Below are 27,183 nucleotides of genomic sequence, written 5' to 3' on the forward strand. Positions count from 1 at the left end.
ACAGGGAAAGAGAGAAAGCTGCTACAAGGATATGTTATTAAGTTGCTCACTATTGTGGGCTGGTGGGCTAAACAGGGCTGCCAGGATCTTCTAGGAAGCTATACAGAGGGCACCTGAGATGGAGAGCATTTACCCACTGGCAAGATTACTCCATGGGGCATTTGTGCCCTCATGTGCCCAGGTTATATATGTGTGAATGCAAGACACATGAGTGCACAGGTGTGAGTGCAAGATAGATTCCAGCAGGTATTTTTGTAACGTACAAGCACTCCATTGCAGGTTTCCCACTGCGGAATTAGCACACCCCCTCCCAGAGTGGTGTGTTTTGTGTTGTTTTTTTTTTTACCAAGGCTGAGCCTACATTGACACATCATAATCACCCAAAGTCCGTAGTTTACCTCAGGGTTCACTCTTGGTATTGTACATTCCATGGATTTGTACAAACATATAACAACATATTATTTTGATGTACACTGTATTTTCATTGTCCTCAGAATGATGGTTTTGATATTCTGCCTATATGTGGAAGAAATGCTGAAGTAATGTGTTTGTGAATTACTTTGGAAAACATTCGAATCAGGTCTGAGCTATATCCCAAAATTTTAGGTACAATGAAGATGGGTTTATTTAAACAAAGAAATTAATGATTTGCTGACCTAGGCAGATGCTGTATTTTGGCTTAATCAGGCATTATGGAATTGGATTAGTCCTATGTGAAAAGACCTTATTTAAGGCTAGTGTCTTTTTGAAAGGTTAAGTTTTATCCATTGTAGTGCCTTTGACTCCTTTATCCTTTTGAAAGCCTACCAACTTAAGCATACCCACTGAACCAAAGTTGTACTTATTTCTTCTTTGAAGGAGTAGAGGAATTAGACTCATGGGTGTCTGGTGGGAGAGCATCACAGGCAGAAGGCACTGCCAGGGAAAGGCTCTGTGGTGGAGGCTGCGTGATGTGTTGGAACTGCAGCAGGAGTAAGGCGGGCTGGTGTGGAGCTGAGTGAGAGCAAGGGAGAGAAGTGGGTGATGAAGTGAGAGTGGTCACTGGGACGGCCTACTGGATTATGTAGGGCTTTATATGCAGTTGAAGGGATTTTTGCCTTTTGATGAGAGGAGGGACATGATGTGATTTTTATTTTTAAAGAATTATTGTCTGCTGTGTTGAGAACAGACTGTAATAAGTCCCAAGGATCATTGAACGTTATTTCAGAGGCTTGCGGTTGTCAATCCCTGTGATTATTTTAAATAGTTTCTTTAAATATGGAAGTGTTTTTTGCCTTTTCATAATTGTGCTTTATCAGTTAGGGCTGGCAGTAGGAAAGATGCCAATCTGTAGATGTAAAAGTTTTTTCCTACATAGGTTCTTTCTGACTATTATGCTTTAAAAATAAAGGTGGTAGGGTAGGAATCTTGACAATTGGGTGTTACCCAAAAGTGCCTAATAACTGAAGTTCTAGAATAGGGCTGTCTACGGTACTGAAAATCACTTATTGTAGACATTTGCCGGTACAGTACATTTTAGTATGAGTCACTTTAAGAAATGGTGGTTTATACTGTTTATAGTTTGATTAGATTTAAAGGAGACCATTTTCACAAGAAAAGTGAAAAACACAATTTGTATCAGCCCATGAAATAACCTTTTCTGCCGTTAGCCTAATAAAGCCCTACTCATTTACCTCCTTTTTAAAGATGGGAGAACTAGGTATAGAGCTGTCCAGCTGTTCTCAAGTCAGACCTTTAATTTATTTGAGATGTTATGAACACTGTCATGAGCACAGCCTTTAAAAAGATGTGATTGCATTTGCTTTCCAGAGACAAATGCTATAGAAGCTGGGCTACCTAGTAATGCTCCTTTTGGAATTGACTTGTTTAAAATGTGTTCATCTACCATTTCCTCCCACTCCCTGGCTCACTACTTTTAAAAGTTGGCATGATGCTTGCTTTTGGCTACTGTTGAGAGATTCATTTTGGAAACCTTTCTGTATGTAATGCGTTGAAACTGGACAATTGGTTGTCATGAATTAGTCTTTGAGCTTCATGGAAGCAACATACAGTGATTTTGTTAATTCTTGCAAGACACTTCTGCCAGGAATAATGCTTTTCAGTTGATTTAGTTGCAGCCTAGCAGCAGTGCTTGGTAGTTGTTACTGTATAGACTGGTCTTATATACTTACGTAGTGTTTACGGTCTTACCCTCCATCTGGAAATTTTCGTGATAAAATGGATGTGGTCTCTGATGGGGAGGAGGCTTGAAGGAAATTACATGCTGGTGGAATATTCTAACTAAAAATATGATCTCTCTCTCTCTCAAGCTGTGCAGTCAGGGGTCTCCTGGCTGTATAGGATTCCTTGTCTCTGGTAATCATTAAAACACAATAGTTATGCTTGAAATTACTGTGGTTGCATTGGTAATACTACTGCTTAACACTTCTGTGAACTAGCAGACATGTTAGAGGGTTAAGACTTTTAGGTTTTATTTCAAGACAAATTAAGGCAGATTCTAGGTAGAATCATCCAAAACATTGTTTAACTTTTCTCCTTAAAATTGTTTTTAAATGGTGAGAGAATAATCCTCTTTCTACTTGATGTCATAAAATAGAATTATTTGCAAAGCAGTCTTATAAGACAGAAATAGAATCTCTCTTCCTCAACCTGAGCCTTGCAATTTGTCATAATTGGTGTTACGGATATTGCAGCCATCTGCCCAGGTTTTCGGGGAGAAGTTCTGATTACAAAATATTAACCAGTTATTCACAGTATTATCATATTTGTCAGATTATGTGTCAATTTTGGTTTTAAAAAAATACAGTGACTGATTAGGATAGAATATTCATTGCTGCTTTGCCAGCTTTCTTTTTCATTAAAGATTAACTTTGATAATAAATATTGAGAATTGGTAAGAAAATTATCAGGAGATACTAGTTCCCTGGTTATTGTGACATTTATAAAATATTTTAAAAAGATCATTCTCTCGACTTAAATTTTTTGTCAGCAGGAAGAATTCAGAGGCAGTATGTGCTGTGATTAAGATCACAGTCTCTGCGGTCAAATAGTTTTGAATGCAACCCCTGACATTTCCACTCTTTTAACCTTGGGCAAGTTGTATTTTCTTGTTCTGTCTCTGTTTCCTCATCTATGAAATGGGAATACTAATGGGACTTACTTCTCAGAGTAGTAGAAAGAGTGCATGAGACATGGGTGTAATAAATAGTGCCTGGTGCAGAGTAAGCATTACCTGCCTTTAGCTATGCTATGCTGGGCTTGGAACATCTCTTAAATAAGAACTATCTTTATGAAAAAATTTCAAAAAGCCTAATTTTTGTGGTTTGTTTGTTTTGTTAATCCTCACTCAAGGATATTTTTACATTGATTTTTAGAGAGAGTGGAAGAGAGAGGGAAAAACAGAGAGAAACATTGATATGAGAGAAACACATCGATTGGTTGCCTCCTGTACTAACCCCACCAGGGCCCGGGCCAGGAAGGAGCCTGCAACCCAGGTACGTGCCCTTGACCGGAATCAAACCCAGAACCCTTTGGTCCACAGGCTGATGCTCCATCCACCGAGCCAAACCAGCTAGGGCACAAAAAGCCTAATTTATACTTCATATTACATTTAGAGTGCAACGTTTCCTCAAAGGCAATATAAATGTGCAACTTTTAAAAATATGAAATGCTAAAAATCTTACCTTAGGTCATATACATCTAGGCTAATTCCTTTTGATCTTGGTGCAATTGGGAACTGACCATAGCAGCCCAATAGGGAAATTAGGAAACAAAAAATTTCCATTCCTCTTTGAGGAAAGAAATTAATAAATATAGTGGGGTGTGTGTATGTGTGTGTGTAAAGAGAGGTCATACACATATTTATTCATATAATGCATTATAGTAGACTTAAATTTACTGTCCTGGTTTCTTTCCCTCCAAGTTTATTTTTTAAAAAGAAAGAAATGAAATGCAATCAGCATTCTTTAAAGCAGAACTAATCTACATTATTATTCAGCCTCAGGAATAGGTTATGTTGATACACAGTAGATAAAACCTATTTTTTAAAAATTCAGCCTCTATAGTATTGATGTGGTTTTTACGTTCCCCTCGCCTTGTAATACAATAATGAGTAGGTAAGGCATTGCATCTAAAATATCTGTGGCAGACCTGTTCTACTTGAATGTAATCATTCCCTAATCTTACTGTGTAATAATAGGATTAATTACCAGCACCACACCTGTGAGGAGTCGTTCTGGAATGCCTCATCTTGCTTACAGATAAAATGTGTTCCCCTTTCTTCAAAGTAAATGCAGGAATACTATGAGTGAACAATATTCTTATACCAGTCATTTCTGAAAAATGTTGTTATAATTTGAAAATTTAAAGATACTCCTATTTTTTTAGAACCTATAACTTGGAGTGAGGTGAAAATGCAATGATGGATTTATTTTTTTATTTTTTTATATTTTTATTGATTTCAGAGAGGAAGGGAGAGGGAGAGATAGAAACATCAATGATGAGAGAAAACCACTGCATGCCCCCCCAAAGGGGATCGAGTCCACAACCTAAGCATGTGCCCTTGACTGGAATTGAACCTGGGGCCCTTCAGTCTGCAGGCCAACACTCTATCCACTGAGCCAAACCAGCTAGAGCTGTAATGGTGGATTTAAAATACAAGATACTTATTATGGCCAGGCATTTAGTTATACTAGTATTGTACATTTCTCATGCAATAATAACATTTTTAAAGAAAAGTGATGCAAACAGATATCATTCTAATATCCATTTTTATTCTTTAGAGAACCTAGGAAAAGATATGTCAATTAGGAATGAGTATAAAGTTTTTAGAAAAATAGATGGCAGGAGATAAAGTTAAAATAGTAGTATTAAAAATGAGTCCCTGTGAGAAGTTACTAAGCTGTTAGGTATCACTGTTGTACTTCCGTGGGAGGCTTTTTCTTAAAAAGATAAGAACTTCCTTAAGGTTTCTGGATTATTGTGTAACTCTCCATTAATTTCTAGGTATCTGGTGACCCATCTCATGGGGGCAGATCTGAACAACATTGTGAAATGTCAGAAGCTTACGGATGACCATGTTCAGTTCCTTATCTACCAGATTCTCCGAGGTCTCAAGGTACAGACAGCACTAGTAATACTTTTGAGACATGAAATTCTCTCCCTTCTTCTCTCTCTTCTATTTAGGACTTAAGGGGGTTGGGGGGGAGAGACAAAAAAAACTTGTCTTGTGAAACATTCAGAACACTCCCAAATCACTAGTACAATCATAGAATTATGAAGCCCTGTGTTACTCAATGACCACAATTACCAGCATATGGCCAATCTTGTTTCTCTTGTAGTCCCCAAGCCCTGGATTATTGTAAGGCAAGTCTAGACATCATCTCATTTCACCCATAGATACTTCAGAATGCATGTCTGAGAGTGGAGGACTCCTCATTATTACACCTAAACAGTAATAATAATTTCTTGATATAATCTTATATCTGGTCAGAGTCATGTTGAAACTTTAAAAAGATCCTTAAGGAGACTAACTTATTTGTGAGAGGGGCAGATAAACAGTGTTTAAAATTAAATCACTTTTGATATTTAGCTGCTTCGAATCTTCATTGAGCTATAGAGAACCAACTGGAAAATAGATTGCAAGAACTGTTTCACTCATTACTTCAGCTTTGAGTCGAGTTCATGGTGTGGAAATCATAGTTATGATAAATGCATAGACTACTAATAATTACTTGTTCTGATTTCTAATCCCATGGTTTATACTAGCAGTTCTTACTGTTTCCTGAAAATGTACTTCAAATAAGTCATATAAGGTGGCAGTGGGAGGTTGGCAATGACTTCTTATTTAACTGACTCTTTTCTATTTCACAGTATATACATTCAGCTGACATAATTCACAGGGTATGTCTTGTGTTTTTTATTAAATTATTTTGGGGAACTGGTGGCAGGGGGGGCTGGAGGGAATTAGGACTAGATAGTGACTACAGAATGGAAATTGTCTGTTTATGGCTGGGTGAAATCTTTATTTTATGTTAGGATTTAAGCAGAGAATTCACCGTGCACCATAAAGCTGTTCCTGTCCTCTCTGTCCTTCCTCCTAGGACCTGAAGCCTAGTAATCTAGCTGTGAATGAGGACTGTGAGCTGAAGGTAAGGCGAAGAGACGGTGGGAAATAGTTGTTTCACTTTGTAATTACGGGCTTGATAAACCAGGCACATTTATACAGGGAATGGTTGGTTATATAAGCCATAACTTTTTATCTGGAAAGTCATTTTGTCCTCAAGAATATCAAACTTTGATATTTAAACCATAGATTTAGTAAGCTTTCGTTTTTGTGTGTGTTTTTTTAATATATTTTTATTGATTTTAGAGAGGGAGAAAGATAGAAACATCAATGGTGAGAATCATTGATTGGCTGCCTCCTGCACGCCCCACACCAGAGATTGAGCTAGCAACCCAGTATGTGCCTTGATTGGAAATCAAACCGCGACCTCCTGGTAAATAAGTCGACGCTCAACCACAGAGCCACACCAGCCTGGCAGCTTTAGTTTTAAATGACATTGAAGGTGGCGTCGGGTATCTTGTTTTCATTCTAAAGGTTAAATTTGAAATTTAGTATATTAGTTATAATAAAGGAAAATTACAGTCTGAATATCAAGTAAGCAGTCCTGAAGAGATAATTATTAGATTAAATTGAAAAAATGGCTGAAGCCTTTTCATTCAAAATAGTTCAAATAAGATAAATAAATTATCTATAAAGAACAAGCAGCTCTGGAATTTTTTTGTTTCATTTCTTTTTTTAATATATATTTTTTAATTTTTCAATTAAAGTTGAATACAGTATTATATTAGTTTCAGGTTTCATTTCATCTTTTACTCAAATTTTTAAAACATAATTTACATACAGTAAAATGCATCCTTTTAAGTGTACATTTGACAAATTTATTTATCCATGTAACCACCAACTCAGTTATGATAAAGAACATTTCTATCACCTCAGAAAGTTCTCTGTGCCCCTTCCTAGCCGATCCTCACCCCTCTGCTCCTAATCCTGGCCACAGACAACGGCCGACCTGCTTTCTGGCACTACAGGAAGATTTATCTTTTCTGGAGCTTCATGCAAATAGAATCATACAGTATTTGTGTGTGTGTGTCTGATTTTTGCTTAGTATAATATTTTTGAGATTAATTTGTAGTGCGTGTTTCAATAGTTCATTCCTTTTTTTTATCACTGAGTAGTATCCATTTTATGAATATACCACAATTTGTTTATCCATCCATCCATCCGTCAGTGGACATTTGTTTCAGTTCTAGTTTGGGGCTATGTAAAGCTGCTATGAACATTCATGTGTTAACTTTTGTGTGAACGTTTCTTTTCATTGCTCTTGGGTAAATACCTAGCAGTGGTATTCTCATTTTGCTTTTTGTAATTTCATTTTTCAAAGTACTTGCTGTGTTTCTCATGCATTCTAAATATAGACCGGGATATATGTTTATGAAAGTACTATTTTGTTCTCCCTTTTTATAGGATTTTTTTCATCTTGCTTTACAAGTCTTAGGAGGTTGACTCTTTCAGCACCTGATTTCTCTTCTTTCCCTTAGATCTTGGATTTCGGCCTGGCTCGACACACGGATGATGAAATGACAGGCTATGTGGCCACCAGGTGGTACAGGGCTCCTGAGATCATGCTAAACTGGATGCATTACAACCAGACAGGTATTGCTTACATTGGTTATTTAAGGCCTATTAATGCCATCTTGGGTTTATTTGGGATTCTCAGAAGTAGAGATAGTGGGAATAGGAGGAAACATCTTTTCTTCCCTCAGTGATCCTTTTAAAGTCCACAAATAGGAAATATTTCGGTAGCTCAGACAAAGTGGGATTTTTAATACACAGTTTTCAAATCTTGTGATTTAACAATTGAGTTTTTATTTATTTGGATTTTCAGCTTATTCTCTGAGTATTTCTACCTGAAGACAATGGTTAGTAATCTTAGCCTCTCAATATTGGGAGAATCTACGATTTCTACCAAGAAGAAACTTTTGCTCCTTTGTACCCAGCTTATTTCTCTTGCCGTAATTATGTCTGGCCTTATCCTACCTATGAAGCCCTTTACTGGGGTGCAGGTCTTAATAAACTTACTTATTTCTGTAAAAAGGAGTATGATTGTTTAAACCAGATGCCTTAAATATTCGTGTGTTTCGCCCTTAGTTATAGTTTCATTGGGAGCCAAGTATGGTAATAGTGACATTGTATACACTGTTACTTCTCTTTAACTTTCCAGTTGACATTTGGTCGGTGGGATGCATAATGGCCGAGCTGCTGACTGGAAGAACATTGTTTCCTGGTACAGACCGTATCCTTTGAAAGTTTGGGTTCTTGTTTTTTAATTGTATCCCAGTGTCTGTGGTAGTATATGGCTTTTACCTGTCTCTAGGGAAGGTTCTCAGATACTTGCTTTTATAGTCCAGATATGCACATGAGATCTGCCCCTTGGCAAGAAGAGGCTTCGGTTTACTTTTGTGAGTTGGAAAAATTCCTCATCAGCTGGAAAACCCTTTAAAGCTTTCATATGTCATCATTTTGCAGTGAGTTTAAGATTATATTCGTATTCAGCGACCTGAGGGTATTAGTCTGCTTGTACAAACACAAATACCCAATTTATAAATCAGGGGTGTCTCTTTATGTTTGGTTTACATATTAAAAAGGCTATCCCCTTTTTTTTGGTCTCTGTAATGATATACCTACTTGTTATGTTTGTTTAACAACAAATAATAAAAGAAGAAGTAGTAAGGTCACCCTGTTGTGGGCCTTTTTTTTTTTTCAACACAACTTAATTTTTATCCCAGATAGGAGTCAAACCTTAATTCACTTCCAGACTTACTGTCTAGTTTGTGATTTATCATGGCCTCTTTATTTTAGCCCTTTCCTGTCTGCTGCATGCCTGCTTCACTGTTTAGTATTAGCATTAAAATGTGCTTTGTTGGAACTCCCATTGGTTCTATGGGGTGAAGATGTTTGTGAGAAAGAATGTTGAAATAATATTTTTAGAAATTAGGGTGGAAGATGTTTGTAAACTTCATGGGACTAGCCTTCGGGGGATAGGTGGCCTCCAGAGGCGTGCATTCACCAGCTTCGGTCACCTGTGACCTGGAAGCAGTTTGTCCCCTCACCTATGCCAACTGTGGTTTATAAACCAGAGTGTCAGTTTACTTGCGTAGAGTTTGGGATATGCGTCTATGGTGACCGATGTTCATGTTATCTGTCCACATGTTCTAACTGTCTCCTTCCAGAGGAAATGTACTTTCCTGGTGACCCTCAGGGAAGCTGTATTTTCCTGGGTCTCACTGGATCGATAGGGCTCAGCCTCCTTCACTTTAGTTCACTTATGGCTCCTCATCTCCAGATTTGAAGTTAGTTTAATACCTGTGTTTCTCCTTTGTCTGTGCTTCATTCACCTTGTATCTGTTTCTTAGAAATTTGGGGTCAACATTACACCCGAGCTAATTGGGGAACATTTGTATTTCTCCTTTTCCTCAGGTACACAGCTCAGAGTCCCACCCTGAAGTCTGTCCTCCGAGCACAGTGCTCTGATGCTGTCCTCTGCTCACCTCTCCCCTTCCTCCCCTCTCTCTGTCTCTCCATCTACCTTCAGGAGACACTGACACCTGCACGCACACCGGCAGGGGAGAGAGCACTGTTCTGGAGTCAGACTTCTGGGTTTCCCTGGGAGCTCTTTGACTCCAGCTGGGTGACTTTGGGCCGTTGCCCTTTTTCTGTCTCTCGGGTTCCTGAACTATAAAATGCTGGTAATAGTACATACCAGTACCTCACACGGTGCTAACTGCTTAGCACAGAGCCTGCCAGGAAACGTTAGCCGTCTTCTTCATCAATGATCATTGGGAAACAGTTTCTCCCTTTATCTTTGCACTCTGTTGTCTACCTATGAATCACTAAAGCAAGACTTTTTGCTTTATTTAAATTTATGGCAGGTAGTAAAGGATGGATCCGCTTGGCAGGCTGCTAATAGAAAGGTTTCTAAGCAGTTGTGGCCTGTGGCTCACCTTGGAGACGCTGCCTACTCCCTGATGCTCGGCCCTTTAGAATGCTGACTTGCAGCTTCTAAGACTCCTTCCCTTGTGTGCATGCTTCTTCCCTCCTCTGAACTTTAGACAGAAAACCTAGCATTCAAACTCTTTACTAGGTGAGTCTTTTTTTAATACATGTGAATTTATTTCACAATTCTTATGTTAGTAATGCACTGTTTTCTACTTGGCTCTTTTTGAGGCAGATCAAATTCAGAAGATTTGTATTTGTAACATACATCACTCCCTTCTTGTCAGTTGCGTCTCTGTGGATGTAGCTTTGGTTGCCTGACAAGGAGAGAGGGAAGTGTTTTCTGTTATTTTTTTCTTGCATGAAGAGTACGGTCGCTTCTGTTCTAGCACAGTGGTTCTTAGCGCCCCTTGTGAATATTTTGGGGAGCTTTACAAACCTCCCGAGGCCTGGGCACCCTGCAGACTCCACTTCGTTGGTGTGGTGAGTGCCCAGGCCTTGCAAGAGTGAAGTCCCGCTTGATTCTTGTGTGCAGCTAGTGTTGAGTACGCCTTGCATTTGGGACTGGTGGTTTTAGCTTTAAATAAGAACTAAGTATTACTGTGGTGCTGCAAATGTTGTATATCTTCCTTTCCAGTGTGGTGATTGGTAGCCATCAGCCACATCTGGCCAGTGAGCGCCTAAAACGTGACTAGTGTGACTGAGGACCTAAATTAAAAATACATTTGTAGTAAAATGTATTAACAGAAAAATTTACCAATTACACTTTTTTTGTGGTAAAAATAAGCATAACATAAAATTTACTATCATGACCATTTTTCAGTATACAATGCAGTGGTGCTAATTATACTCACAAAGTTATGTAAGTATCACCACTCTCTAGTTCCAGAACACATCATCACACCAAACAGAAACTCTGTACCCATTTCTCCCTCTCGCAGCCTTTGGTTACCTCACTTCTAGTTTCCGTCTCTATGAATTTGCTTATTCTAGGTTTTCATATAAGTGGAATCCACACTGTATCTGTCCTTTTGTGTTTGGATTATTTCACTTGGCATGTTTTCAAGTTTCATCCAGTTCTAGATTATATAGAAATTTGTTCCATTTTATGGTTAAATACTAGTCCATTATATGTATACTAGAGGCTCAGTGCACAGATTCGTGCACCGGTGGGGTCCCTTGACCTGGCTTGCAGGGATCAGGCCGAAACCGGCCCTCTGACATCCCCCGAGGGGTCCCAGATTCTGAGAGGGTGCAGGCCAGGCTGTGGGACCCCACCAGTGCACAATCGGGGCCAGGGAGGGATTGAGGGAGGGTTCTAGGGTGTGTCTGGCCCTTCTCGCCCAGTCCTGATCAGGGCCAGCCAGCTGGGGAGGGACCATGGGAGGTTGGCTAGCCAGGGAGGGACCGCAGAAGGGTTCCTGGGTGTGTCCAGCCCATCTCAATCCCAAATCCCAATCAGTCCGACCCCAGCAGCAAGCTAACCTACCGGTTGGAGCGTCTGCCCCCTGGTGGTCAGTGCCCGTCATAGAGACTGGTTGAACGAATGGTTGGACACTTAGAATATGAGGCTTTTATTATATAGGAGATCACATTTTGTTTAATCCATTCATCTGTTCATAGGCACAGGTGGTTTCTACCCTTTTGGCTATTGTGAATGGTACTGCAATGAACATTGGCGTGCAAGTACCTGTTTGAGGCCCCACTTTTACTTCTTTTGGGTATATACCTAGGAATGGACTTGTTGGGTCATATGGTAATTCTGTGTTTAGTTTTTTTAGGAACTGCCAAACTGTTTTCCACAGCAGCTGCACTATTTTATAGCCCACCAGTGATGTATGAACAATTTCTCCACATCTTATCTTCACCAATACTCAATTATATCTTTTTCCTTCTCTCTCTCTCTCTCTCTCTCTCTCTCTCTCTCTCTCTCTCTCCCTCCCTCCCTCCCTCCCTCCCTCCCTCCCTTCCTTACTAGTATAGTCATCCCAGTAGGTATGAAGTGTTATCTCTATGTGGTTTTGATTTGCATTTCCCTAATGACTAATAATGTTGAGTAGTTTCTCCTGTGTTTACTGTCCATTTGTGTGTATATATATATCTTTTTTGAGAAATATACTAGTATATCCAATCCTTTACCCATTTTTTAATTGGGTCTTTTTGATGTTGAATTTTAGGAGTTCTTTATATATTCTGAATAGTAAACCTTCATTAGATATATGATTTGCTAATATTTTCTCCCATTCTGTGGACTGTCTGTTCAGTTTATTTATTTTTAATCCTCACCTGAGGATCTGTTTGTTGATTTTGAGAGAGAGACAGAAACATCATATCTATTAGTTGCCTCCCATATTCACCCCTACCAGGGATCAAACCCGCAACCTTTTGGTGCATGGGGATGACGCTGCAGCCAACTGAGCCACGCCAGCCAGGGCTATTCACTTTCTCAATATTGTCCTTTGATGCAGAGAAGTTTTCATTTTGATAAAGCCACAACTTATCTATTTTTTTCTTTTGTTGCTCATATTTTTAGTGCCATTTTTTATGACCAGATTTAAGGTCATGAAGATTTACTATTTTCTACTAAGAGTTTTATGGGTTTATCTGTTATACTTGGGTCTTGGGTCCATGTTAAGTTAATTTTCTATATGACGTGAGGTTAGGGGTCCAATTTTATCTTTTACAAGTGGAAATCCAGTTGTTCCCAGCACCATTTGTTGAAAAGACTATCCTTTCCCCCATTGAATGGGCTTGGCATGCCTGTCAATGATCAATTTTATGCCATTGGTCTGTATATTATCTTTATAGCAGTACCATACTGTTTTGATTACTGTAGTTTTACAGTAAGCTTTAAAATCAGGAAGTGTAAGTCATTCAACCTTGTTCTGATTTTTAAGACTTTTCTTTTCTTTCTTTTTTTTTTTTTTGGCTCTTTGGGCTTCCTTATAATTCTATATGAATGTGAGGGTGTGTTTTTCCATTTCTGCAAAAAAGCTGTTGCAATTTTTATAGAGATTGCATTGAATTTTTAGATCACTTTGGGTAATATTGACATCTTAACAATATTAAGTATTCTTTTCCAGGAACAGGTGAGGTCTTTCCATTTATGTAGATCTTTAATTTCTTTCAGTGATTTTTATAATTTCCCCCCCCTTTTTTTTCTCTCTCTCTCAGATGTTTCTTTCTAATGAACTGACCATTACATTTCCTAAGTTCTGAAATGGCCAACAGACCATAGAAAGACATTTCTTTAGGCTCCTGCTTGAAACCAGCAGCTTCAGCAAACTGCTGGCCTTGATTCAGGGCCAATGTGTTTTATAATTTTAGTGGACAAATCTTCCACCTCCTTGGTTAAATTTAATCTTAGGTATTTTATTCTTTTTTTTTAAATATATTTTATTGATTTTTCACAGAGAGGAAGGGAGAGAGATAGAGTTAGAAACATCGATGAGAGAGAAACATCGATCAGCTGCCTCCTGCACATCCCCCATCGGGGATGTGCCCGCAACCCAGGCACATGCCCTTGACCGGAATCGAACCCGGGACCTCTCAGTCCGCAGGTTGACGCTCCATCCATTGAGCCAAACCGGTTTCGGCTGGTATTTTATTCTTTTAGATGCTATTGCACATGGAATGCTTTATTTCCTTTTCACTTTCTTCATTGTTGGTATATAGAAACACAACTGATTTTTGTTTGTTGCTCTTGTAACTTGCAGTTTTGCTCTGTTTGTTTATTAGCTCTAGTAGCTTTCTTGTGGATGCTTCAGTATCTTCCGTGTCATCTGTGAAGAGATAGTTTTACTTCTTCAATTCCAATTTACATGCCTTTTTCCCCTCTTATCAACTGGCTCTGGCTAGAACTTCCAAATATAGTACTGAATAGCAGTGGTGAAAGTGGGCATCCTTGTCCTCTTCTTATCTTCGCGAGAAAACTTTTAGTCTTTAACCACTGAGTATGATTTTAGCTGTGCATTTTTCAGGAATGCTTTTCTTCATGTCAAGGAGGCATCTATTCATAGTTTTTTATTTGTGGTGTTTTGTTTTGTTTTGTTTTTTTGTAATCCTCACCCTAGGAAATGTTTTACTGATTTTAGAGAGAGGGGAAAGAGGAGAGAGAGAAACACCGACGTGTGATCGCTTGCCTCCTGTGCGCATCCTCCCACCCCCTTACCCTTTCACCTCCACCGGGGATTGAACTAGAAACCTAGGTATGTGCCCTGACTGGGAATCGAACCAGTGACCTTTTGGTGTTGGGGACAATGCTCCAACGAACCGAGCCACACTGGCCAGGGCTATTTATAATTTTATGAGTGTTTTTATCTGATCTGAATTTTAAATTTCATTAGACTTTTTTTAGATCACATTTAAGTTTAACCACATGATATTACTGGTATTGTATTGTATTGTGCAGTTTTAGATCTCTGCAAATCTTTCCATTTTACCTTTTCATTTTTTTTGTGATCAGTCTTTTTCTTGAGAGATTCCTTTGGTACTGGTTGTTGAAATAATCTCTGGAGTTCTCTTTAAGATAAAAGAATTACTAATTTTTGTCTTAAAGCTAATTACATATTGCTAGGTCAGAAATTATTCTCATTTGTGACTTTGCAGAACCCTTCCAACTAACTCAAAATAGAATTGTAATTTTCTTTAAAGAATGAAGCCCTTCCTTATGCGTCTAGTTGACTGGGTACATCAAGTGGACACAGCTGACAGTACTTTACTCTAGAAGAAAGTGAGGATCCAGAATGTCTCTTCAAGTATAGTATAGTTAGAAAATGTTGTTACTGACGCTTGAGTCTGCAGCCTGAGGAAGGAGGAAATGCGATTCATAGCCTGTTACACATCACATACTGCGTTCTCTTCCAGGGGCACAGCCCAGGCTTACTGCCGTTTTCCTGCCCTAGGTGAATTTCCCCATGTGTAAAACCTTACTCTCCTTTCTGTATTTTAATGGAAATGGTTCCCTTATGACATTAACTGGAGGGTAATGGGGCTGCTGAGTTATACTCCACTTGCCGTCAGCTTGCTGCTCTGCTCCATGTGATTTTCCCTCGTGTATTAAATTTACTCCTTACTCTGTTCATTTCATCTCTCTTTTCAGACACTTTATGAAATACTTCAGACATAAAAAAGACAATGAATAAATAGCCCAGCCGGCGTGGCTCAGTGGTTAAGCGTCAACCTATGAACCAAAAGGTCATCGGTTCGATTCCCAGTCAGGGCACATGCCTGGGTTGTGGGCTCGATCCCTGGGGGCATGCAAGAGGCTTGATCCATGATTCTCTCTCATCATTGATGTTTCTATCTCTCTTTCCCTCTCCCTTCCTCTCTGAAATCAATAAATATATATATTATTAAATAAAGGAATTTTCTTTGTATAACAGTGAAACAACTATTTTGTTGATCAAGAAGAGAATCAATCAAGTTGCCTAGGGCTCATTTTGGCCCATCCTGTCTGTCACCATGAGGATTTCCCACTCTCCAAAGACCAATGTTCTAACTTTGCCCCATACAGACTGGTTTTTTTTTATTGAAAACTGCTGCTCACAAGCAGTAGTGGTTGCAGGTAGGCCCTGCAACTAGTTCTGTTATTCATCTTCAATTCTTCAATCTGTGGAGGTTTCTAGAAAATGCCTAGCACACTTAGAACTGACTAAACATCCTTCTTACTTTCCCTCTAGTTCCCCCGTTAGCCTTAGGTTTTTCCCTTACCTAGTCCTTCTAGTTTCCTTTCACTTTTGTTACAAAGGACCTAAAGAGTAATCATAGGCTGAAGTCATATTTGTATCTCTTTATGTTTTAGGAAGTATCAGGAAATTTATGGCTTAAATTTTGACAAATGTGGTCATTATAATTAAAATATATTTTTAACTAACAGTAAAAATAACACCGGTTGGGGAGGGGGGATTAAACCTATAAGAAGGATGGCTTGCTGTGGAAATAACTGTCATATGTGGTAAATCTTGCTTTGCTTTGCTTATATAGCTACTTGAAGCTCCTTCTGGCCTTAACTGCCTGGACACATTGTAGTGGCCTTACAGTGGCTGGTACTGCTGAAGACTGACCTGTGTTTCAGTGGACTTGCCAGCCCTTGGAGAACCTATGGTGATGTCCTTTGAGGTTTGCATGCTTTGACTTCCTTCACGCAAGTGCTTTTAGCTGCTAAGTAGATTGTTTTGGCATCGTGTGTCTACTAATCTCCTAAGTATTTACTGTCATGCTCCACCAGCTCTCTCTGTCCATAGCCCTCACGCACTCATGCGCAGTGTTTGTATCTCTTTATGGTGAACACTTCAGATGGAATGTTTGAGAACTTGTTAGGCCCCACGTTAGGTGATGCGATTTTTCTTGATTATTTTTCTGTGTTTAGACTTTATACAGAGTTTGGTTCTTCTAGATTTTGAGGGCAAGGCAGAGGGGTGGCACTGCGTTGAAAGGTATAGTATAGAAAATGTTTTCCAGTCTGCCCATATTTACTGGCCTGCTTTGTGGAAGGTGCTGGGATAAGATGGTACCTGTCCCCCAAACCGGATGGTCAGACCCAGTGGAAGGTGAGTTACAGGCATTATTTGAATAAATTTTCACTCTCTGATTATAAAACAAGACAGAGTGACTTAAAAAATACTATATTAGAGATATTACTAAGTTAACAAGAAGAAGCAGGGATTCATTTGAAGTCCAGATAACCAGGAAGACTTCGTGGCAGAGTTACTTGAGCAGGGCTTTGAAGAGTAAGAGAAAAAAGGCTTGGTAGGAGGGGAGAATGGAGGGTAGTCCTGTTTGTGACTTGGGTAAATAGGAAGTTGAAAGCTTAGACGTGCCTGGAACATTTATTGTCAATTGAAGCATTGGGTGCATTAAGGAATAGTAGTTTGAGGCAGAGTCAGAAGAGAAGCCTCACGCCAAGTCAGGGAGGCCATGAATGTGAGGCGAGGAACTGGGAGAAGGACACGGCCCCGCCTCGTTGCTGCAGTGGGCCTCCAGTGTGTGGAGTGAAGTGAGGGCGTTGAGAAACCCACACCCAGGAGTCTTCTGTCTCCTCGGGAGCTTGAAGCTGCCTCGTTCTCACTAGTCAGAAGTCTCCGAAACAAGACACCCAATCTCAGCGTTACTTCCAGAGGTTAGTTTTGATGAATTTATCATAAAACTACCTGTTTGAGAGCTGAGGGAGTCTAGTGGGGTTTTTTCATATGCAATATATTTTATCTTTTGGGATAGCGGCCTAAGTTAAATTTACTTCTGACGAGTTTGAGCAAACTAAATGAATGCAAACTGAATCATTTTACATGAGCAGAAAGGATTCTGTATTCTATTGTTACATAATTTGATTATTTTAGAGCAAGATGGTATGCATTCTTTTCTCTGCTCTGTCTTCATTAATGTATGCTTTAAAAATTTTCCCATAAACTAAGAAATAAGTACTGAACATTTAACCTCCAGAACACATTAACTTCTGCCATTTGCAGATGACAGAATTCTCTATTCTTAATTCAGAAGTAACTTGTGTAAGTGGATTTGTTTATAATTTCTAGAAATAAGTTTTTTGGGTCTAGGATGGGATTCTGCAAACCTTTTCTTAAACAGCCAGGTAGTAAATATTTTAGACTTTGGGGACCATATGGCTTCTGTTGTGTCCAGTGAAAGCAGTCATAGACAGTACATAAATGGACAGGCAAGACTCTGTTCCAATAAAATGTCATTTTCAAATCAGGCAGCAGGTTGGGGTTTGCTGACTCCTGTCTAGAATTTACTTCCACGTTAAGCCAATTTCATGTCTGGGGAAGAGAAAAAACCCACCAAAAACAGGGCAAAATGCCAGTGATATTATTGCATAAGTAATTCCTGTAACTTAGGCAACAACTATGACTTGCAGAAGCCATTATTTTTAAGTTACATTGTATTGCCTTTTTACCTATAACCGTAAGAAGGAGTATTTCCTTCCTCCTTCTCTCCATCCTGTTCTACCTTCTCCGCAAATATTTTGAGTGCCCAGAGGCAGCAGGTGTTAGGCTGAGCACTGGAGATAAGTGGTGGGCAGGCGGAGTGGCCCCTTCCCCCAGAGAGCTGCAGATCAGTAGAGGTGGCAGGCAGTGAGCAAATAGTGGTTAAAGATTATGGTGAGCACTATGGTGTTTTCAAGCATCATGCTGACACAGATAATGGAAGTGGGGGCTTCTTTATAGAGTATTGGGGAGGCCTCTCTGGGGAGGTGAAGTTTAAGCTGAGACTGAAGTTGAGAAGAACCTAATCATGCAAAACCTGCAGGGATCAGAGGTAGTCATCCTCCCGTCCTGTCCCCTCGAATGTCAGTTAGACATGGGTAAACTACTCAAATTTTCAGAGATTATTAAAAGCTGTTTTATAAGATTCTATCCCCCTCCTTTTAACTTTCTTTTCAGGCAAGGCTGAAAGCAGTAAGAACAAATGGGAGTTTTTGTCTTCTCATTAATATGTGCACATACATTCTGAGGGCACTTGAAGACTTGGCTACCAGAACAGAGATTTGGCACTGTGGCCTATTATTTAGAACTTTGGGGATATGTGAGGTTTTTTCATGTTTTTATAAGGTTAAAACCTCATCGGTCCTGCTTCATTACGGCACTCCTGGAGGTCATCCAGGTGCAGTGTGGGAGTGAGGCCTTCTGCTGGCTGTCACCCACAGTACTCTGCCTGCTGTGGCCAGGGCGGGGAGAGGCATTCCAGAGGGAAGTTCAGTGGTTAGGCTCTGGGATCTGCACAGACCCTGCCACATTACAAGCTCCTAGGTCAGGCCTCGGGGGGATAGTTACAGGGGGGCTGCTCTACCCTGGCTCCTGTGCTCTGCTGCTTTGTTCTGTAGCACTCTGCTTACCACTGCTCTTGGCTTAACTGGCTACTGATGTTTTGATGGAAGGTGAAGAGGTAGGTGTGGACTGAGCATCTGGACGGAGGAAGCTCTCGTGTTTTGCCTGCTGTCTCTGAGCTCAGTACCCAGCTTCAGTCGCTTCACTTTACTAATGGATGTGGACAGATGCACAAGCATCTGGTGAATGTCCGTGGGGTGTGTGTGGTAGCATTTTGAATCCTTGTACAGGAGGGCATGCCCTACTTGAAGTGACCGTCCTGCAGAAGCCTTACTAGACGATTCACCATTTTGGCTTGGTTTTTCATTTTTGTCATTGGGGTATTTTGTTTGTTTTTGTTTTGTTTTGTTTTATTTGTTGTTTGTTTTTCATTTTTATTTTGTCCCAACATTTTCCTTTATAGTCCACCTTTAGATATTGATCAGTTGAAGCTCATTTTAAGACTCGTTGGAACCCCAGGGGCTGAGCTTTTGAAGAAAATCTCCTCAGAGTCTGTGAGTTGATGCTTTGATTGTAATTATCTGCCCTGTTGGGAGTCTGCAACTTGCCTTCCATCTGTACCTTGACTCGGGTGTGTTTCTAAGCATGTGTGCCCTTTGTGTGCTGACTTCTGGATGAGGGTGTGTGTGTGTGTGTGTGTGTGTGTGTGTGTGTACACTTGCACACATACACACACACCCTCCTGGTCACATGCATGAGTGTGCTTTTTTTTCTATCTGGTTATGCATTAGATCACGGGGCCTGTATTGGGCAGTGGTATCCTAGTGGTAGTAAATGAGATTTGAAATTCTAACTCATTCCCAGACGGTAGTGGAAAATTTATGTCTCTGTTTCAGCCCTGACTTTCTCGTTCTCAGAGGTTTCACATGTAGTCAAGGGCTCTTTTCACTTTTGGGTTGGTGTTTGTTCTCAGATCATGTGGTTCACCATGGATGAGTCTACCATCAGCACTAGAAGAAGAAAATGTACATTCCACGTTATTGCCCTTTTCCAGAAGCTCCTTGCTTTCTATTGGTTTAGAATAGACCACCTGCACACCTGTGTAAAGCACCAGTTCCTCTCTACCCAGTCCCCAGACCAGCAGAGGTTGCACCCCACTACTGATGCCTCAGAGCCATGGGAGTAGGCTTGTAAATCCTTCCTCCCACAGCCTGACATTGTAATTACAAATTTTAATGACCCGATAAGAAGCTTTGGGCAGTGCTTTCCTGCCTCCACTCAGGCACTGACAGAGAAGCCACTCTGGCTTCCTTTGGCCATGATTTCCTGCTGTTGGGCAGGAGATTTGAGCGAAATAGTGAAAGCCCAGCCTGTCTCTCTCTTCCCTCTGTCTGCTGCCTGGCAGTGGATAGAGGGGAAAGGCTGCAGTAGTGCCTTCCTGGGTTCTCCTAGCATTTCTGACTGAAGTGGTCCCTTCGCCCCATTGGGAAGATGGCTGGGTAGCTTGCACAGGTGAGTTCAAACGGTTCATCATCCCTCTGTCAAAATGCAGACTGTTGTCATCTGGCATGTGTTTGGTACATTCCTTAAAAGGACCACAAAGCCCAGGGTATTTGTGAATTTCCACTCTGACCATATGTAAGAGAATGTACCGGCCCTATCTTATTTTGTTTTATTTACTTATTTGGTGCGATGAAGCAAAAGCACAGAAAGGCTGTGACTTGCCTGAGTCATGCACTAGGTCACTTTGCAGAGCCGAGCGTAGATCCCAGATGCTCTGAGAACGTGAGCTGAACCTGAATCTCACGTGACTGCACATTATGTGAAAGTCACTGTCAGCCCAGGGGAGTGCTTTCTTCTGCTTTATGAGATGCAGAAGCTGTATTGGAGCCAATCAGAAAAGATACAAGGAGATGTTTAGAGAGGACACGTGCTTTTTTGTTTTAAAAGCATTTGCTTAGAAAGATTGGCTGGTAGAGAGGACATGAGGGAGGGGAGTGGGGTTGAGAAGAAGTTGGGTTTATTAATGAGCAGAGCTGATGAGACTAAGATAGCAGATTCATGCCACCTGGGGTGGCTACCACAGCTCCTGCTCAGTCCCCTCCCACTCCTACCCATCCGCCCAGAGATATGTGCCATTAGTCACAAGATTTTCTAAAACAAAAGGTATGGGTAAAATAGTATTTACTATTATTAAGCCACCATTTATTCAAGTGCCTGACCTAATATTGAAATGTCTTTACTTTTGGTGAAATAAAACACATAATATATTACAAAGCTCTGAAGTTGGGCATAATAAAATTGGGTACCAGCATACAGAATTTACTCAAATAATATTGTACTTAGTATAGGAATAAGGTGGTTTGGTTTTTTCCCCTACATAATTATGGTGAGTGGATAAAAGTAGTTTAAACATTCAGAAGGGTAGGCAAGATTAATTTGATGTTTAGTGATATTGCCCAAGTGCCAATTTATTTTAAAAGCACGTGATGTGTGGAACACGTTATATGAAAATAACAAAGCCAGGTGAGTAAAATTAAAGATTTTAAAAGTTAATAATTCATTATTGAAGGAATATCGTAAACAGAAAGGCAGTAGCTATTTTCGTTACTCCTGAAAAGTAGGGAAATAGTGTAGAAATTGAGTCAGTAAAGAAGAGGACATTCTGAGTAAGAGAACACAGTAGCAGGGCTGGTTGAGAACAAGTCAGGATGTGCCCTGAGAGAAGGGATAAATTGGCCCTGATGGATGGCTAAGGAGATAGGCTTCTTTTGGTTGGTGACCCAGTACATATAGCAATTAGTGAAACAACGAAAATCTTTTTTTAAAAAAAGCCAAAAGAGCCGTTTCACTGACTCATTCTCACACCTTTCCCTAGAAATTTATTTTTTCTAACTCCTGACAAGAAGCGGGTATAATAGCCTTTTTGGCTAAAGAAGGCAAACCAGAAAATGTACAGGACAAGTACATGGTAGGGCAAATGTAGGTGCACAGTTGTGAGTACATGAAACACAGTTTACTCTTGTTTATTAATCATTGTATTATTCTCCATACGGACAACTGTACACCTGTGTTTGCCCCTCCCTGAATTATTCATAGGAAAGAAGAGAGAGGTGGCAGGATTTTAACATTTTAAAACCCAACTGGCATTCTATTGCTGGTTTACTTACTGACCCCCTTTTGTTATTTCTCTTGGCATGCAGTGTACTGTTTGTTATGTCATTTCTTTAGAGGTAAATCTAAACTTTGTGTGAGAATGTTAAGAGACCTTCATCCCACCTTTAGAATATGCTGGCACATAAAAGGCAGGGTAGAACCAGCTCTTTTCTGATGGCCAGCCTTACAGGTGTTTGTGGTAGTCTGACCACTAGAGAAATTGAGTTCAGGGAGTGAGCTAAAGCAGAAAAATTACTGAGAGAAGCCACAAAGAAGTGAAATCGCTTGACCAGGGTGCTTACGAAGATGATGCTACAACCGAAGGAGGGCGTGAATAGTGAACAAGAAAGGGAGTATGACAAGGTTTTTATTGAATTGTGTTGAGGATTTTAAAAATCCCATCACTTCTGTTTAACAGGAACACATGGTAAATAAACAGTCCTCCTAATATTTTCGAAGAGGGGAATTGTGTTAAAATTGATGGCACAGCTAAGAGGAGTACAGCCTATGTATGTGCTTGTTTATAGTTCTGCCTTTGTCGAGTAATTGCAGTGTTCTGCAAACATCGTCCCAGCTGTGTGTTAGCTGAGGCCAGTCTGGTCACCGGTTAAAACGACTGGAAGAAATCACTGTTGTGCCGGCTGGGACTTCTGTGACGGACAGCAGCCTGGAACTTCTCTTTTGTCTTTACCATTAGCTTCTAACTTACCCATGTTCCCTTTCTTCACTTACCTGTGTGTTTGTGGCATGTATTTTAAATGTACCACTGCTAATGTCTCTGAAACTTGGCATTGCTTATCAACCCAACACCCGCCCATGTCTCATATTGGAGGGGTGGAGATCACCAGAGCCTGTGCCTCAAAATTTAACCTCTTCCTTAAATGGGCACACTGGGTATATTCTTCTGAACTGAATTGAGTCAACATTTTTTAATCATCTCCATTGACCTACAAGTAAACGGGTTTTAGCCATCAGTACTTGGAGTAGTTCTCTGGCTGGCATCCTGGATCACGGGGCATCTCTTTCCAGGAATCTTGAAATATATAATGTTAAAGATGATGCTAAGGCCACAGAAATTTGTCCTTATCTGCACGGCCAGCCACTGGCTACATGCCTGATAAGTCTCGTGCCGTTCACGGAATCATGCTTCAATATGCAGCCTTGGGCTCTGGCTTGGGGTGGGTGGGACTGGTGGGGAGTAGGTTTTCTATTTATTTGGGGGTGGCTATTGGCCTTTAAAACTTGAGTTGAAAGTTATTCTTTGCACTATATGTTTGACAATGCCCTTGACTAGGCATCTAAGATATTAACCAGCTTCAGCAGATTATGCGTCTGACGGGGACACCCCCTGCTTATCTCATTAACAGGATGCCAAGCCATGAGGTGAGAACAATAGCCTGCACAGGGAATGCCCCTATTTGATTGCCACTGTATAACCAGCACACTTGTACTGTCACTGAATGCTTGCATGTGCCTTGCGGCCACTGAGGTACCAGTGCCTGTGTGCTGCTGCAGGATGTTGATAATTGGGATAAATTCTCGTCCAATCCTGTGGACTGAGAATACAAGTTATAGACTTACATGTAGAAATGATGTTACTTTTCTACTTGGGTTTTGTGAATTTAGTGCTCAAGAGGCTGTTTTGTCTTCCGGGTTCTGTGCTGTGGCGAGGGCATGCTGCCATCTGATGACTTTCAGCTGCAGCTACAGTTACTGACGGCATTAGCATACTTCCCTAGTCATCAGTTTTTTAATGACCAAAGAGGGTTCTTCATTTAAAAAACACTAATACCCAACCACTAATAAGTACTACGTTCAAAAGAATACACAGGTAATCCTATCTAATAATAGACAAACATGGTAATTGACCACACCTTCGCTACGCCTCCCATTGGCTAGTCAGAGCGATATGCAAATTAACCACCAACAAAGATGGCAGCTAATTTGCATACTGCAGGCAGGGTGGGACAGCGCCATCCCGCCTGCCCCTCCGCCATCCGGGCCTGCTATCTGCCACCCGGGGTGGCAGGCGTCCCGTGTGCAACCCCACCCGGGGCGGCCAGGCGGGGCAGCAGTGACCGGCCGGCCTTCCTGGGCGTCCCCTGTTCGACCTGACCCGGGCGGCTGGGCAGGGCAGCAAAGGCTTGAAGGCAGCTCTGGCCAGAGCAGCGAAGGCTTGAAGGCGGCTCCGGCCGGAGCGAAGGCCTGGGTCCCAGGTGCCAGAGGAAAACCTGTGCCGGCAGCCAGGGGAAGGGAAAGCCTGTTGCACGAATCTTTTCGTGCAACAGGCCTCTAGTATAGAATAAATGTGAATACCTACGTAGGGTGAGGTGCCTTTTTTACAATTCTTAACTATTTAGTCTAACTGTAGTCCTGTCATCAGAGATGGTTGGGGCACTTTTATCTAAGGTGCCCTCACTTTCTGGGAGCCGGGTTGGCATCACAGAGGCCCTCCTCTTCAGCTACACGCAGCTCATCTTTGTCTGCATTTGTCTTGTTAGAGGGATGACTGTTCTCTACAGGAGACAGGCCTCTCTGCCCTCTGGTCCCTTCAGCCTCTTTCTGTGTGCTCAGGAGGAAGGGACTACAGCAGGGTTCCTCAAACTTTTTAAACAGGGGGCCAGTTCACTGTCCCTTAGACTGTTGGAGGGCCGGACTATAGTTTAAAAAAAAAACTATGAACAAATTCCTATGCACACTGCACATATCTTATTTTGAAGTAAAAAAACAAAACGGGAACAAATACAATATTTGTATTTGCATGTGGCCCACAGGCTGTAGTTTGAGGACCCCTGGACTACAGCCATGCAGGTATTCAGTTCCTAGAACTTGCTTTTCGAATCAGAAAGACCCTCAGCTGCTTTTCAAAGCGGGTCTTGCCAGCTCACTGCACATGTATTGAGAAGGTAAAGTTGCCCTAGCAGCCAGAACTTTTTCTAACCTTGTGTGTACACGTGTGTGTGTGCGGCGTGCACCCACATACATGAATGAGTACCTTTTTTTTATGTTGAGAAATTGTGAGGAGGTGGTTAAAATCGATTCAAAGAAGTTTTATCTCAACTGCGCAGATAGTGGGATTTATTCATTGAAACAGGGAAGGTAATTGATGTAGTTTAACACCTAATATCTGATGCCCGAATTTATAAGTTACATTTGTATTTTATGTGGTTATTCTCAAGACCAGTTTTTGGTTTTGCCTTGATTAGAGCTGTCAGTCCTTGAAAGAATTTGGCACCTTACATTCCCTAGAATGTAGCTCAGCAGTTGGGTAGTTGGCACATCCTTAGGACATGAGAGCAGACTTCCCTCCTAAAGGCAGCCATGGTACAGCCAGTGTCGCTGAGCTCCCGCTCGGAACACAGTGCTGTGCTGAGGAGGCGCTGGTTCGCATCACCCGCCTCGCTCCCGCACTAGGAGGTAGGCACTGGGACTGATCCCTTTTTGATAGCTGAAGAACTCAAGACTTAAAGATAATAAGTAACTTGCTCAACAGGTTAAAGTCAAGATTCAAATTCAAGCCTGTTCCAGCCCAGGGACCAAATATAGAACAACCTATTGGTAATATAAATGCTGTTTGTGTCAGAAATATAGTTTGAAGCTCTTTCATGAGTTTTCTCTTGCTTGAGTAGCATAATAACCATATGATGTAGACAAGCCACATACAAGCACCGAATATTAATATTTTGCAGATGAGACTTGAGACATGCCCAAGGAGATGTAGCTTATAAGTGGCAGGGGGAGGATTTCTTGCCTGGGCCCTGTAATTTATAATCTGCTGTTCTTTATTGCTCTCATTGGTTTAGTATTTTTAACATGTGTTCGAGCCTCTTTGGATATACTAAACTTACGTTTACTTGTTACCAAGATTGCTCGGTAACAAGGTTTAATATTTATGCTCTGGGTGTGCTAAGAGCATCCACTGAGACCAGCACCATCGGAAGACTGCCAGTCCTGGACTTCCATTAGGATGCCAGTTCCTACGCCAGTTTTAGCTTTTAGGGAGGCTGTCTCAGAAAGGGCTGCTTCTTAGATATCTTGGCCTCACTTTTTAAAAAAATATATATTTTATTGATTTTTTTATAGAGAGTAAGGGAGAGGAATAGAGAGTTAGAAACATTGATGAGAGCCGAAACCGGTTTGGCTCAGTGGATAGAGCGTCGGCCTGCGGACTGAAAGGTCCCAGGTTCGATTCCGGTCAAGGGCATGTACCTGGGTTGTGGGCACATCCCCAGTGGGAGATATGCAGGAGGCAGCTGATCGATGTTTCTAACTCTCTATTCCTCTCCCTTTCTCTCTGTAAAAAATCAATAAAATATATTAAAAAAAAAAAAAAAGAAAGAAACATTGATGAGAGAAAAGCATCAATCAACTGCCTCCTGCACATCCCCTACTGGGGATGTCCCCACAACCAAGGTACATGCCCTTGACCAGAATCGAACCTGGGACCCTTGAGTCCGCAGGCTGATGCTCTATTCACTGAGCCAAACCGGCTAGGGCTTGGCCTCATTTTTTTTTTACTTCTGATCAGAAAGCTAATGAAAGGGAACTTGATTAGTTAGCATTATCGTCCACTTGAAATATAACTGAGATATAGCAGGGATATAAGTAAGGTAGTGAACATAAATAAGGAAGTTTAGGACAGCACTGAGAGAGAAGTCCCTAATAACTACCCAAGACAGTCATGAACATTGGAGCTAGCGGACTTTGTCAGCTAACGCTTCTTCCTGGTCAGGCCCGAGACTCTCTGAGGGCAGTAACATCATTGAACAAAAAGCCATTTTGAAAACCCTTTGTTTTTGCAGGCAAGAAACTACATTCAGTCTTTGACCCAGATGCCGAAGATGAACTTTGCAAATGTGTTTATTGGTGCCAACCCCTTGGGTAAGTTGACTGTATCCTCATGTCATGGATATGAAATTGGCTATGACAAAGTTAGGGATTTGAAGTCTGTGACTTGCTCACAGGTGCTGTCGTTTCTTACCCAGGCTGAGGGGAAGAGCAGCTGTCACAGACAGTGTTGTGGGCCCCGGCGCTCCCCGCTGTGTGCCCTGCTCACTTGTACCCTCAGGTGCTGCAGGTCTGTCATCCTCCCGCACTTTCCCTTCCCCTCTTCTTCTGCTCCTCAGAGACAGCCATTCTCACTGGAGCTAATTTGCTGCCTCAGGCTTTAAGGAATGGCCCCATATT

The 27,183-nt window shown here is 41.1% G+C and overlaps 1 protein-coding gene across 2 annotated transcripts in view; it reads left to right on the top strand.

Annotated features, from left to right (window-relative positions):
• MAPK14 (mitogen-activated protein kinase 14) overlaps positions 1 to 27,183 on the top strand; it is a 65,572-nt gene that overhangs the window by 31,924 nt on the left and 6,465 nt on the right. Inside the window, exons 4-10 of one of the 2 annotated variants that reach the window (XM_081094363.1) lie at positions 5,005 to 5,116; positions 5,872 to 5,901; positions 6,102 to 6,149; positions 7,603 to 7,717; positions 8,286 to 8,357; positions 19,315 to 19,394; positions 26,799 to 26,877. In XM_081094363.1, the coding sequence (XP_080950489.1) occupies positions 5,005 to 5,116; positions 5,872 to 5,901; positions 6,102 to 6,149; positions 7,603 to 7,717; positions 8,286 to 8,357; positions 19,315 to 19,394; positions 26,799 to 26,877 (536 nt within the window). Of the gene's footprint in view, positions 1 to 5,004; positions 5,117 to 5,871; positions 5,902 to 6,101; positions 6,150 to 7,602; positions 7,718 to 8,285; positions 8,358 to 19,314; positions 19,395 to 23,299; positions 23,380 to 26,798; positions 26,878 to 27,183 lie in introns of both variants that reach the window. The other variant, XM_081094364.1, reaches the window with a different exon arrangement.

The sequence above is a fragment of the Myotis nattereri genome (assembly GCF_964212035.1).
Source record: "Myotis nattereri genome assembly, chromosome: 6".
Lineage (NCBI taxonomy): Eukaryota > Metazoa > Chordata > Mammalia > Chiroptera > Vespertilionidae > Myotis > Myotis nattereri.